Source organism: Haematobia irritans, chromosome 3, assembly GCF_050003625.1.
Source record: "Haematobia irritans isolate KBUSLIRL chromosome 3, ASM5000362v1, whole genome shotgun sequence".
Taxonomy (NCBI): Eukaryota; Metazoa; Arthropoda; class Insecta; order Diptera; family Muscidae; genus Haematobia; species Haematobia irritans.
In genome coordinates, this window is record NC_134399.1 from 50,262,733 (window position 1) to 50,276,092 (window position 13,360).

Below are 13,360 nucleotides of genomic sequence, written 5' to 3' on the forward strand. Positions count from 1 at the left end.
CTGCCGTGTATAGCCAATGCACAATTTTTGGTTTTAGTCCCCACTTTTTCCCTATTGCCTTTTTGCACGAGTACAAAGCTACCGTGGCTTTTCTCGCCCTCTCTTCAATTTAAGCCTAAAATTCAGCTTCCTGTCCAAAATTGTAGGCTTAATATTGAAGAGAGGGCGAGAAAAGCCACGGTAGCTTTGTACTCGTGCAAAAAGGCAATAGGGAAAAAGTGGGGACTAAAACCAAAAATTGTGCATTGGCTATACACGGCTATTAGTTTCAATTATTTTGTTTACGAATTTAAGGATTTCCCCTATGAAACATCATATTAAAATTCAACGAAAATTTTCCATTTATACTACAACTCTATATACAAAACAAGTTAAAAAAAAAACTAAAACGTGCTTTTGCCATATAAATTCATTCGATAATAAATTGAATAAATAATTGAATTGATTTGCATATGGGCACAAGTGCTTATCCGATATACAATTTTCATATTTTATATATTATTACTTGTACATTAAATAAAATCATAGACATATATGTTTAACTAGTGGAAGAAGGCAGGAGAGGGAATCATGAAATCTTGCTTCATTTCACTAATAATAATTAGTGAAAGAAGTCAGGAGAATGGATCATGAAATCTTGCTTCATTTCGCTAATAATAATTAGTGACAGAAGGCCGGTGAGTACATTTTTAAATTCCAACAAAACTTCAATCGAAGCCTGCTTTTTTGTTGTTTTAGTGTCGGCTGTTATATTTTTGTAATTACTAGTCTAGGAAATAACACTTCGTATATGTTACTCTAAATATATTTAAGCGCTACCGTTTAAATTGTTCGCTATTTCTGCAAACGGCGACTGCTTCCTCTTTTTCAGCAGACTTTTTGCTCTTTTGACATATTTTTCTGTTGTCTCTACTAAAAAAAAACTTTAGGTGTCTTATATTAATTAGTACAACTATATTTAATAATCAGAAAAACTCTATTAATAATGACAAAAAGCGATAATTTCCAGCAGAAAGACTGCTATTTTAGTCCTTGTTTTGCTGTATAAGCTGTAAATCTGCAATTTTGTAATTCTGCCATAAAGTATGTAGTTTGCCAAATATGATTGTTGTTTCAATGTGCATGAAATGTTGGTATTTCCTTCTTTCAAATGTTAAGTCGACTACATGGTAATATAATGCACTTACCATAATTACTTTGTCAAAAAATAACAAAATAAATATGTTATTTTGTAGTTCAACTGTGAATAACCAATCGGGTTGGTATTTTTTAGAGTTATTTGTAACCATTTTATATTAGAAATAGTCGCCAAAATATTAAATCACAATCTTAGGTGGCTAGCTTTTTAAGCTTGTTATTCCTTTTCCTCTTTCTTGAATCTTTTTGGAGCTGCTCAGATTTCCACTTGCAATTTTTAAATAGCAGAATCCGCAAAAGAAATTCCAGCTGTTCTAATCTGTGGTCTTTGCACTTATCGTCTTTATTATACCAATTATATTTTTCATTTGTTCGCGTTAGAATTTCATCAAACAAAAACTTTTTTAAATTATTCAAATGAGCAAAGTTATTAAAAAGTATTGAATATTGCTGCAATTGGTACCTCACCATTTCAAAATAGCTGTCTTCGGGTGCCACAAGATAAAGCAGCGAAGAACTAAAATTTTTTTTTTATAATGAAACGTTCGGACAATTGGTTTAAAATAGAACTTTTTTGCATTAGAGACAGGCATCGGTCGCATTTGAACTTCGCTACTACTGTTTTATAAATAATGTAGCTCGTTAAATAGCGTTGTGTATGTTCCTCGGATTTATCGGAATAATTTTGAATTTTATAGTTACACAAATCATTTTGGGCATCATTCAATTCATTCATTTTTTGTGCAATATGAACGCTGGTCTCTTTTTCAATAACATCTATTTCATTAGTAATGCTATTGTCCCATTCCAATTGGAAATCGTCGTCATTATCGCAGTTCTTTGTTACAGCTAGATTTTGTTTTGAAATTTTTAGAGAAATTAGTTTTGCCGTGATATATCGAACTTTTCTTGCAGTTGGGTGGGAATTATTCCCCAATGATGCCCGTAATTGTGCAAAGAAATTCTCTAAGGCGTCTTGGTTCAATTTTCCAAGCAGTAAAAAATCGATGTCCTTGTAATTTTCAAAACTATCCGATGCCAATGCCATTGTTTAGTGGAATATGATTTTCCACTAAATAGGATTTATTTTGGTTAAATATATTTTTTTTCTCTGGTATTTTTATGTTGTAAAGTTTCTTTTAATATGTCACTGTTTGTTTTTGTTATTTTATGCCCGTCCACTTTTACCGTTTTATTTCACCTTTTGTTTAAATTAAAATACTTTGAATTTTGTTTGAGTTCACACTTTGTTTATTTTAATTAATTTTATAAAGTATATTCACAAGTTTATTTCATGTATTTTTTGTTTAACAATTTAGGTTAATAATATTTGATTTCGTGTTTGTATTTTGCAATGTCGCCCGTGCCGTATTGTTACGAATTTGATAATTATAGATATAAGTTTATTTAAATTAGTTTCCGTTAATTTAAAATTTCAAATTGTAACGATAAAATTTCGCTATCACTTGTTGGAATCATCTATTCATTTTCTAGTATTTTCCTGAATTTCTTTTATGTTCTTTTGTTTGCTTACCGAAATGTTAGTTCTTACTCTCTCATAGAATAGCAACCCCTTTGCTTTGTTATTCTGCATTCTCATTTCATTGTCTATTGTCATTGTTGTTGTAGTAATGCGAGCATATATCTATGTGAGTGTGTATGTGTTTGGCAGCCACCAGACGAATAACTTAATGGTCATGGATCCTTCTAGCATTGTCTAAGAATGTTCTGGCGTTGCCAGAATATTGTGGTGCTACCGGAATGTTCTCGTATTGCCACACCGTCATATATAAAAGCGCTCGCATGCTGCTAACGAGTCAGTCTTAATTAAAGCGTCAAACGAATAACTTCAGTGTGAACGAATTGTAAAGTGTGAAGTCAAAGTAAATAAATTGTAGATTGTCGTTATTCAAAAGAACTGTGTTTTAATTGTCGGGTAATTAAAAACGCCTAAATATAAAAACGTAACAGTATGAAATAAACGTCAATAACCAACTAACTTCTTGCTGCCCTTTATGTTGGTAAAGGGCAAGCAAAGAAGAAACGATCTTTAGATGAAGTTGAGTGTTGTTATTGTTGTTGTTGTTTATAACAGTTGTTTTTAGTATTAGGGAATGTTAATAAAAACAAACATAAACATAAAATGAAATTGAATAAAGTAATAATTAAAGGAGATATTGAAAAATGTAAATATGAAAAAATGGAAATTACACTAGGCGACAAAATTTTAATTTAAATGAAAAATTACAAATAAAAAAAATGAAATGAAAAAATAAAATGATTTTTTGGTTTAATGTCGGTTGACATTAAACATGCCGGCCTCCTTGTGGTCCTTCACCAAATGTGTCCAACTGCGCCGCTGAAAGTGTAGCCAATTGCTGTCTGCATGGCAATCACATCCGGGACTATAGTCTCCATGGATCCGTTTCGCCAGAGATCAGCAAAGAGGTCAGAACCCAATTCAATGTCAGTAGCTGCATTGCATCGTGGGTCAGGACCCCCAGCGTATCGGGGGTGAAGTCTTCTGATGGGTCAGCGAGTATGGGTCCATCGTATGGTTTTTTAGGTAGGTCATTTGTCAAAAGGGCTCGAATTTCTTTCGACCATTTGAAGCGTGCAAGTCGGCCAGTAATTCGAAGTTTAGCAAATCGGTTGTCTCGGTACTCAAAAGTCGGAAGGCTTAAGGTCGATTGTATATGGCCAGAGATTCGAGAGACAGTCGAACCGAAATTCAATACTGCACGACAGGTATGCCACATGTCAGCTTCATTGGGAAAAGCAACGCGAATCTGAGCCGTTGGAACAAATACCTTTGACCATTTGAAGGGAAAATATACACGCGGCACTATTCTGAATTCAGATAGACTTCGCAAAGGTCGTTTTGCCGAATTTGAAGACCACTCTAGAACTCGTGAGGTTCGCTCTTCTGATCGGGATTCACGGTCTTTTGATATACTTCGTCGGCGTGAAGGCTGAGGCTGATGAGCTCGTTCATCGCGTAATGAATGGTGATTGTCACGTGGTGAATGTCTAGTGTCACGTGAAGTAGGTCTAGTGTCACGTGAAGTAGGTCTAGTGTCACGTGAAGTAGGTCTAGTGTCACGTGAAGTAGGTCTGTTCTCACGAGAGGGGGTTGGTTCCGCTTGTTCCGTAGGTCGTTGTCGCAGTTCAGCAATTTGTGGTGCATAGTGCAATAAAGTATTGTGTTTTTGATAGCATATTTGGCAGCAAGCTGTAGTTCGACAAGCACGTCTGTTATGTGAGCACGCAAGACAATTAATGCAGTATAAATATCCGCACACAATCTCATACCGGTCAGCAGGGTCACGGCTTAAGAATTTGGGACAGGTCTTGAGAGGATGATCTTTTCTGCAAAGCCCACAAGAATATATCCATCCTTTAGGTCTGTTTGGTTGTTGATTAGCGTTGGGAAGTCGTGCTGCCATTTCTGAAATACGGAACGTTGATATAGCGGAAAATTTGAAAAGTGAGGTAAGGATTAGTCGGATAGGAGGGGAATGAGTTTGGTTATAGGTCTACGAATTACACCGTTGGATGTCCGAAGGTCGACTACACGGCTGTTATCGTCTGATCCTGGATAAAGGTGAACAATTCTGCCTAATTTCCAATCATTTTCAGGAAGTCTATCATCTCTGATTATTACGAGGTCATGAAGTTTGACATTTTCTTGTTGTCTCTTCCATTTATACCTACGATGTAATTCTCTCAGGTATTCACTCTTCCACCGTTGACAAAAGTGCTGAGATATTATCTTCAAACGCTTCCACCGATTGGCAAGCGTGATATTGTCTGAAGATAGGTCGGGTTCAGCTGGAGATAACATTGGTGCACCGATTAGAAAATGTCCCGGCGTAAGTGGAGAAAGGTCATTTGGATCGTCACTCGCAGGACTTAGAGGTCTTGAGTTGAGGCAGCTTTCGATGCGAGCCAAAATCGTTGAAAGTTCCTCAAAAGTAAAGGTCATGTCAGGAATCGTCTTCTTTAGGTGAGACTTGAAAGACTTCACCCCAGCCTCCCATAGGCCGCCCATGTGTGGGGCACCGGGTGGAATGAAGTTCCATTCGATGTCCTGAGTTGAATATCGATTAATAAGGTCGGATTTTAAATGTCTGAAAAAATCTATCCGATCCTTTTGTAGCATTTCTGCTGCTCCCGTGAAGTTGGTTCCATTGTCTGAAAACATTTTTGCAGGACAACCACGTCTACCAATGAATCGGGCAAAAGCAGCGAGAAATGCTTGAGTCGAAAGGTCGCTAGTGGCCTCCAAATGCACGGCTTTGGTTGAAAAGCATACAAAAATGCAGACGTAGCCCTTGGTAATGAGGCAGGCTCTTCCTGTGTAATTTCGAATGTTAAAAGGTCCGGCAAAGTCAACTCCGGTATTGTGAAAAGGTCTTGTGAAGGTACTCCGTTCAGGAGGCAAAGAGGCCATGATCTGGTTTCTTGTGTGCTTTTTATACAAGATACAGGTCTTACAGCGATTTATGAAAAATTTCACGAGAGGTTTAAGTCGAAAAATCCAAAATTCTGTTCGTAAAATGCGAATCGTTAGCTGATTGCCGCCGTGTAAGGTCGATTTGTGAGTATGTTCTACGAGAAGTCGTGAAAGTCGGCAGTCATGAGGAATCAAGATGGGATGTCGTTCGCCAAACGTTAAAGTTGGCGATTTTGTAAGACGTCCATTTGATCTCATAATGCCTGAAGTATCCAAAAATGGATTCAAAGTCAAAAGTGAGCTGGTGGAAGCTACTTGAAGCTTTTTTGAAAGCTGACTGTATTCCTCCCCAAAGTGATGTCGTTGTGTTATAATGATAAGTCTATTTTTCACAAATTTGATCTCATCGGACGAAATTTCAGATGACGTCGATCGAATGTGACGTCGATTGGATCCTGTATTTCTCCAAAAACGAAATACATAAGCGAGAACGCGATAAGCACGAGAAAGACTAGAAAATCGTTCCAACGGGTCTTCAAAAGTCGTTGTGAGAAATGTCTTAACCGGTTTTATTTCTAAAGTTGTTTCAATCGTTTGTTTTGGAATCGGCCAACAACTTTTTGGTTCTTTCTACCAGGAAGGTCCGTACCACCACAGGTCGTAAGTCTGTAGGTCAGTTGACGAACATCCCCTTGTTGCAATGTCTGCTGGGTTATATCGAGATTCTACATGTCGCCAGTTTGAGGTCCCTACTTTTTCCGTGATTTATGTTACCCTATTTCCAACGAAGGTGTTCCAAGTACATGAAGGTCGATTCAGCCAGGATAGAACAATCGTTGAATCGGTCCAGAAATGTAGGTCGTATGAGGTCAACTGTAAACGTGGCGCAGTAGAAGATACCAAAGTCGAGAGTAAAACTGCGCCACAAAGTTCAAGTCTCGGCAACGATAGCTTTTTGATAGGGGCTACAGGAGTTTTAGCAACCAATAAATGGCACCTTATGTCGTTCCCCGTTTGAAGTCGGATGTATAAAGTGGCAGCATATGCTCTCTCCGAAGAGTCGCAAAAACCGTGTAGTTCTACTTTGGATTCTGGTGTGAATTGTACCCAGCGAGGTATTTTGACATTTTGAATGTCAGGACAGATCTTTATGAAATTTTGCCATGTAATGCAAGTCAGTGGTGTTAGGCCATCATCCCATCCGACTTTGTCCAGCCAGATTTGTTGCATGATAAGTTTGGCGACGACTACAATGGCGCTAACCAGCCACATGGGTCAAAGAATCGAGCAATAGTCGAAAGAACTTCTCGCTTAGTATAGGATGATTTAAGTCCAATATCAGGTTGAGGGAAGGAAAAAGAATCTGATTTAATGTTCCATTTTATCCCTAAGGTCTTGGTCCCAATATTTTCGGATAAGGTCAGGCAATCTAATGAAAGAAGTTTTTCCTTAGGAAGGTCTTTTATGGCTTGAGGATCGTTGGATGTTCATTTCATGAGGTCAAAACCGGCAGATAGTAACGCACTTTCTAATTGCTTTCTAGAAATTATTGCCTCATTGACTGTATGTCCTCCCGCTAGAACGTCGTCGACGTACATGTTTTCTTCTAGAACTTTAGCAGCTAAAGGATGGGAATCTCGAATGTCCTCAGCCAGTTGCAGCAAGGTCCTAATTGCCAAAAATGGGGCACAATTGACTCCAAAAGTCACTGTTTGAAGTTCGAAGTCTTCAATTAGGTCCTTAGGGGATTTTCGAAACAGTATTCGCTGATACTGAGTCTGTGAAGGGTCTACTAATATCGGACGATACATTTTAGTTATGTCAGCATTGTAGACATACTTGAAAAGTCTCCACTTCAAGGTCTGTAGTACGAGGTCTTGTTGCAGAATAGGTCCAGAATATAAAATGTCATTAAGACTTTTCTTGTTAGAAGTCGGAGACGACGCGTTGAAGACAACTCTTAATTTGGTTGTAACACGGTCGGGTTTTATCACCGCATGGTTAGGTAAATAGTAGTTAGGTCTTTTTTGGATTTCCGAATGATTTATCTTTTTCATATGGCCTAGGTCCAGGTATTCAAGTATGACTTGGTCATATTGACTCTTAATGTCAGGCCTCTTGCTGAGCATTTTTTCCATACGAAGAAATTGAGCTATTGCTATGCTCCGCGAATGTCCAATTTCTTCACCATTTTTAAATGGTAGATTAACTACATATCTTCCTAAGTCATTTCTGTATGTCGTGGTTCGGAAGATATTCTCGCAGGTCAAGTTTTGTTCTGACCGCAAAATGGGGTTTGGGGTCTCCTCCACCTCCCACAATTGTGTGAGGATTTTGTCGAGTGAGACTGCGTTAAAAAGTGAAATCTCATTTTTTGATTGAGTCGATATTGGCACTGGTCCCCCCAAAGTCCAACCGAAAACAGTTTTTTGTGTCAAAAGGGAGCCAAGTGGACGAATCGGAGCTTCAAGGTCAAAAATTGAGGGACCCAGATCAAGTCCTATGAGAATGTCGATAGGTTGGCTTACGTAAAAGTACGGATCTGCCAATGGTTATTGAAAGTCACTGATGTCAATGTCTAGGTTTCTAGGTGGCAAATTGAACGGTAAGGTTTTGAGAACTGGAGCCAAAACGTCTAATTTGAAGTCGGGTTCCACCTTTGAGCACAGTGTGAAAATACACGCTTGGGTTGAAGTTTCAGTCACTGTTGGACTCAAACCTGAGACGTGAACTAAACTTCGCCTGTTCGGAAGTCGAAGTCGATTCTTCAGCTTGTCAGAGATAAATGTCGATTGTGAACCTGGATCGATGATAGCTCGAGCTTCATATCTCTGACCATGTGTTTCAATCTGAACAAGAGCTGTGAAAAGTAACGTTTGTCTCGACTGGGAGCTAGACGAAGGTCGATTGTCCTCTCGGAGAGCTAGTGTCGTTACCTCAGATTGTTCGATGTCGATTGTGGACTGTATGGTCGTTGTTAGGGCTTGAGCACTGGCACTTGGTCGTACGGCGAGGTCTTGTGGATTTAGCGTGGTTGGGGTCCCACTGCCTTTGTGCAAAAGCGTATGATGTCTAAGGTTGCAAGTTCTGCAGTTGTAGGTAATTGGACAATCTTTCGTGAGATGGTCGATTGATAGACAATTGAAACACAAACGGGTATTTTTTACAAAGTGAATACGATCGTTAGTACTCTTTTCCAGGAATTTGGCAGTTTTTCCCAAGAAATGAGATTCCTTGCAAATTTGGCACGTCGGGGCGACATAATTATGAGGTCTTTTCTTTGAGGTAAGTACAGATTTTGAGGTCTGATCGATTTTGGTTTGAAATGAATGAATTCGCTTATCCTTGGGGTTATTTGCCCTTTCGGCAGGTCTATGGTGAGGCTTTGAGATTGAGGGCTGGATATTGCCCACAGATTCTAAAGTCTTGAACCTTTGGGTCAAAAAATCATCAAAATTCCGCCATGAAGGCTATTGGGAACTATCGTCCAGATTTTTTTCCTCTAAATAACTTCTCGGTAATTTTTGAGAGCATAAATATATTAAAATCGGATCCCATGACGTAGTAATGATGTCCAAGGTCTTTAAAGTCTGTAAACATCCAGTTACTGTGCGTTGAAGCAATTTAAGTGAGGAGCTTGAATGTACAGATACGGCGGGAAGGTCAAATAATGTACGAATTTGCTCATTGACTTGCATACGCTTGTTTTCGTAGCGATCTGCTAGACTTTTCCACGCGATGTCAAAGCCTTCGTTAACGAGCGGTACGTGGGATATAATTTCTCGCGCCTCACCTCCAGTTTTTGGTTCAAATGATAAAGTTTTTCAACCCCACTAAGTCTCGGATTTTTAATGTAAATGGCCGAGAAGAGGTCACGAAATGTTGGCCAGGTCCTGTAGCTGCCATAGAAAACGTCCGTGTCGCATGGCGGTAGCTTTATGGCATATTCATGGGATCTGTCAAAGCCCGCTGAGCTAGGGGCTGAAAGTCTCTCCGATTTTTCTGGAGGATGGTTGAGGGAAGAAGAGCTTCTTTTTCTGCGTTGAGTGAGCTGACAACAAGTTTGTAGGACGAGAGAGCCTTTCGATAAGTCTCGCGCAAAACTTTTAAGTCAATTGTTTTCTCCCCTTCTGGTGCCTTATAATCTCTACATATCTCATATGACCTTTGAACTTGGGTCCATAAATGGTCCACATGAACGCGTAACACCTCTAGAGAGTGCACATCTTTTTCAGCAGGTCTATTTGATTCAGCCTGCTCAAAGTCCATAAGGTCGTTAAAGGCATTAGTAAATTTCTCAGAAACGCTCATTATGAAAAGGTAGGTCGAAATTAAAAAGAATCGAAAAAATCCCACGAAATGTCAATATTATAGGTCAACTGGCGTTGGTATGTTGAAAATTTATCAAAAAAGTGTAAAAAAAGTCAAAGTCGACTATTTCTAAAAAATCCCGGCAAATGTCAAAAAAATCACGATCTGGCACCTCTACTGGTTGGTGCACCAGGATGTATGTGTGAGTGTCGGTGAATAGGGAGTGGACGGGTTACAGGAGAATATAATTGTAATTGTACTTACTTTGCTTCTCTTTTTTACTTGCCGCAAGTTTTTGTTGTTGTTGTTTGGGTGTCGAACGATGAGATGGTGTTTTGCGGAGCAAAGAGGTCTTCTTAAAAGAAAATAAGAGAATATCACTTTTTAAGTCAATTTTTTCAAGTTGTAACCCTGAAAAAAAATTTTTTTTCGTTATGATTGACCGTTTAATGAAAAACAAATGTCACTTGTTTTTGAAGAAAAAATTTGAAGCACAATTACGTAAGTTCACTTCAGATGTTTGAAAATTCTAAAAAATTTTCAGGTCAACAATTTTCTTTTTTGTTTTGAAAATGTTAAAAATTTTCACGCTATGAATGTCACTTTACATTACACAAAAAAGGGAAAATGAAAATTTTCAATTAAAATTAAAGTCACTTTTTTCCAAAATTTTTAGGAAAAACTTTTTGAATTATCACACAAAAATAATTGTACAAATTTTCACAAATTTTTCTTGGATGTCTCGGTCACACGCGTTGTGGTTGCGTTGTTCTTGTAAATTTTCCAAAATTTTAAAACTTCTATTTTTTATTTTTACAATGTTACTTAGGTCACTTTTCGTTTTATCGAAACAAAAAATGTCCAAAATCTCCACAAATGAATTAGGAACATATATTAATTTTGTTTGGAAAAAATTTTAAATATTAAATTTAAGTCAAAATTTTTCACACAATGTAACTTAAGTCGTTTTGCAATTGATCACCGGTGTAAAGTTTATATTTATATATGTCACTTTTGCACCAAATTCACTTTAGATTTTTATTAAAAACACTTATTCGGTTCGATTAGGACCAAATGTTTAGTGGAATATGATTTTCCACTAAATAGGATTTATTTTGGTTAAATATATTTTTTTTCTCTGGTATTTATACCCTTCACCACTACTGTGGTACAGGGTATAATAAGTTTGTGCATTTGTATGTAACGCCAAGAAGGAGTAATCATAGACCAACCTTTTAGTATACGGATCGGCTTAGAATTAAATTCTGAGTCGATTTAGCGATGTCCGTCTGTCTGTCTGTCCGTCTGTCTGTCCGTCTGTCTGTCTGTCTGTCTGTTGATGTATTTTTGTGTGCAAAGTACAACTCGCAGTTTTAGTCCGATTGTCCTAAAATTTGGTATAGGGTCCTGTTTCGGCTCAAAGACGATCCCTATTGATTTTGGAAAAAATCGGTTCAGATTTAGATATAGCTGCCATATATATTTTTCGCCGATATGGTCATAATTGGCGTGTATATCAACCGATCTTCCTCAAATTCCGTACATCCGAATATTTTATGGGTCTCGAAAACTTGCAAAATACCAGCCAAATCGGTTCAGATTTAGATATAGCTCTCATATATAGCTTTCGCCCGATTTACACTCATTTGCCCAAAGAGGCCAATTTTTAACTCCGATTTGGTTGAAATTTTGCACAGTGAGTAGAATTAGCATTGTAACTATGCGTGCCGAATTTGGTTGAAATCGGTTCAGATTTGGATATATCTCCCATATATAGCTTTCGCCCGATTTAAACTCATATGACCACAGAGGCCAATTTTTTGCTCCGATTTAGTTGAAATTTTGCACAGGGAGTAGAATTAGCATTGTAGCTATGCGTGCCAAATTTGGTTGAAATCGGTTCAGATTTAGATATATCTCCCATGTATAGCTTTCGCTCGATTTACACTCATATGACCACAGAGGCCAATTTTTAACTCCGATTTAGTTGAAATTTTGCACAGGGAGTAGAATTAGCATTGTTACTATGCGTGCCAAATTTGGTTGAAATCGGTTCGGATTTAGATATAGCTCCCATATATATGTTTTTCCGATTCGACAAAAATGGTCAAAATACCAACATTTTCCCTGTAAAATCGCCACTGCTTAGTCGAAAAGTTGTAAAATGACTCTAATTTTCCTAAACTTCTAATACATATATATCGAGCGATAAATCATAAATAAACTTTTGCAAAGTTTCCTTAAAATTGCTTCAGATTTAAATGTTTCCCATATTTATACCCTTCACCACTACTGTGGTACAGGGTATAATAAGTTTGTGCATTTGTATGTAACGCCAAGAAGGAGTAATCATAGACCAACCTTTTAGTATACGGATCGGCTTAGAATTAAATTCTGAGTCGATTTAGCGATGTCCGTCTGTCTGTCTGTCTGTCTGTCTGTCTGTCTGTCTGTCTGTCTGTCTGTTGATGTATTTTTGTGTGCAAAGTACAGCTCGCAGTTTTAGTCCGATTGTCCTAAAATTTGGTATAGGGTCCTGTTTTGGCTCAAAGACGATCCCTATTGATTTTGGAAAAAATCGGTTCAGATTTAGATATAGCTGCCATATATATTTTTCGCCGATCTGGTCATAATTGGCGTGTATATCAACCGATCTTCCTCAAATTCCGTACATCCGAATATTTTATGGGTCTCGAAAAACTTGCAAAATACCAGCCAAATCGGTTCAGATTTAGATATAGCTCTCATATATAGCTTTCGCCCGATTTACACTCATTTGCCCAAAGAGGCCAATTTTTAACTCCGATTTGGTTGAAATTTTGCACAGTGAGTAGAATTAGCATTGTAACTATGCGTGCCGAATTTGGTTGAAATCGGTTCAGATTTGGATATATCTCCCATATATAGCTTTCGCCGATTTAAACTCATATGACCACAGAGGCCAATTTTTAACTCCGATTTAGTTGAAATTTTGCACAGGGAGTAGAATTAGCATTGAAACTATGCGTGCCAAATTTTGTTGAAATCGGTTCAGATTTGGATATATCTCCCATATATAGCTTTCGCCCGATTTACACTCATATGACCACAGAGGCCAATTTTTTGCTCCGATTTAGTTGAAATTTGGCACAGGGAGTAGAATTAGCATTGTAGCTATGCGTGCCAAATTTGGTTGAAATCGGTTCAGATTTAGATATATCTCCCATGTATAGCTTTCGCTCGATTTACACTCATATGACCACAGAGGCCAATTTTTAACTCCGATTTAGTTGAAATTTTGCACAGGAGTAGAATTAGCATTGTTACTATGCGTGCCAAATTAGGTTGAAATCGGTTCGGATTTAGATATAGCTCCCATATATATGTTTTTCCGATTTCGACAAAAATGGTCAAAATACCAACATTTTCCTTGTAAAATCGCCACTGCTAAGTCGAAAAGTTGTAAAAATGACTCTA

General features: G+C 37.8%; 2 protein-coding genes across 2 annotated transcripts; both read right to left on the minus strand.

The window, feature by feature from the left end:
• Nucleotides 1–4,636: 4,636 nt before the first annotated feature.
• Nucleotides 4,637–6,865, minus strand: LOC142230924 (uncharacterized). The gene is made up of 3 exons (XM_075301542.1): nucleotides 6,368–6,865; nucleotides 6,228–6,318; nucleotides 4,637–6,168 (listed from the first exon to the last, which is right to left on the minus strand). Exons 1-3 carry the CDS (start codon nucleotides 6,863–6,865, stop codon nucleotides 4,637–4,639), a joined length of 2,121 nt encoding a protein of 706 aa, XP_075157657.1.
• A 215-nt stretch (nucleotides 6,866–7,080) lies between these two features.
• Nucleotides 7,081–7,722, minus strand: LOC142230925 (uncharacterized). Its single transcript, XM_075301543.1, has one exon. The coding sequence runs from the start codon at nucleotides 7,720–7,722 to the stop codon at nucleotides 7,081–7,083; it is 642 nt and encodes a 213-aa protein (XP_075157658.1).
• Nucleotides 7,723–13,360: the final 5,638 nt, after the last annotated feature.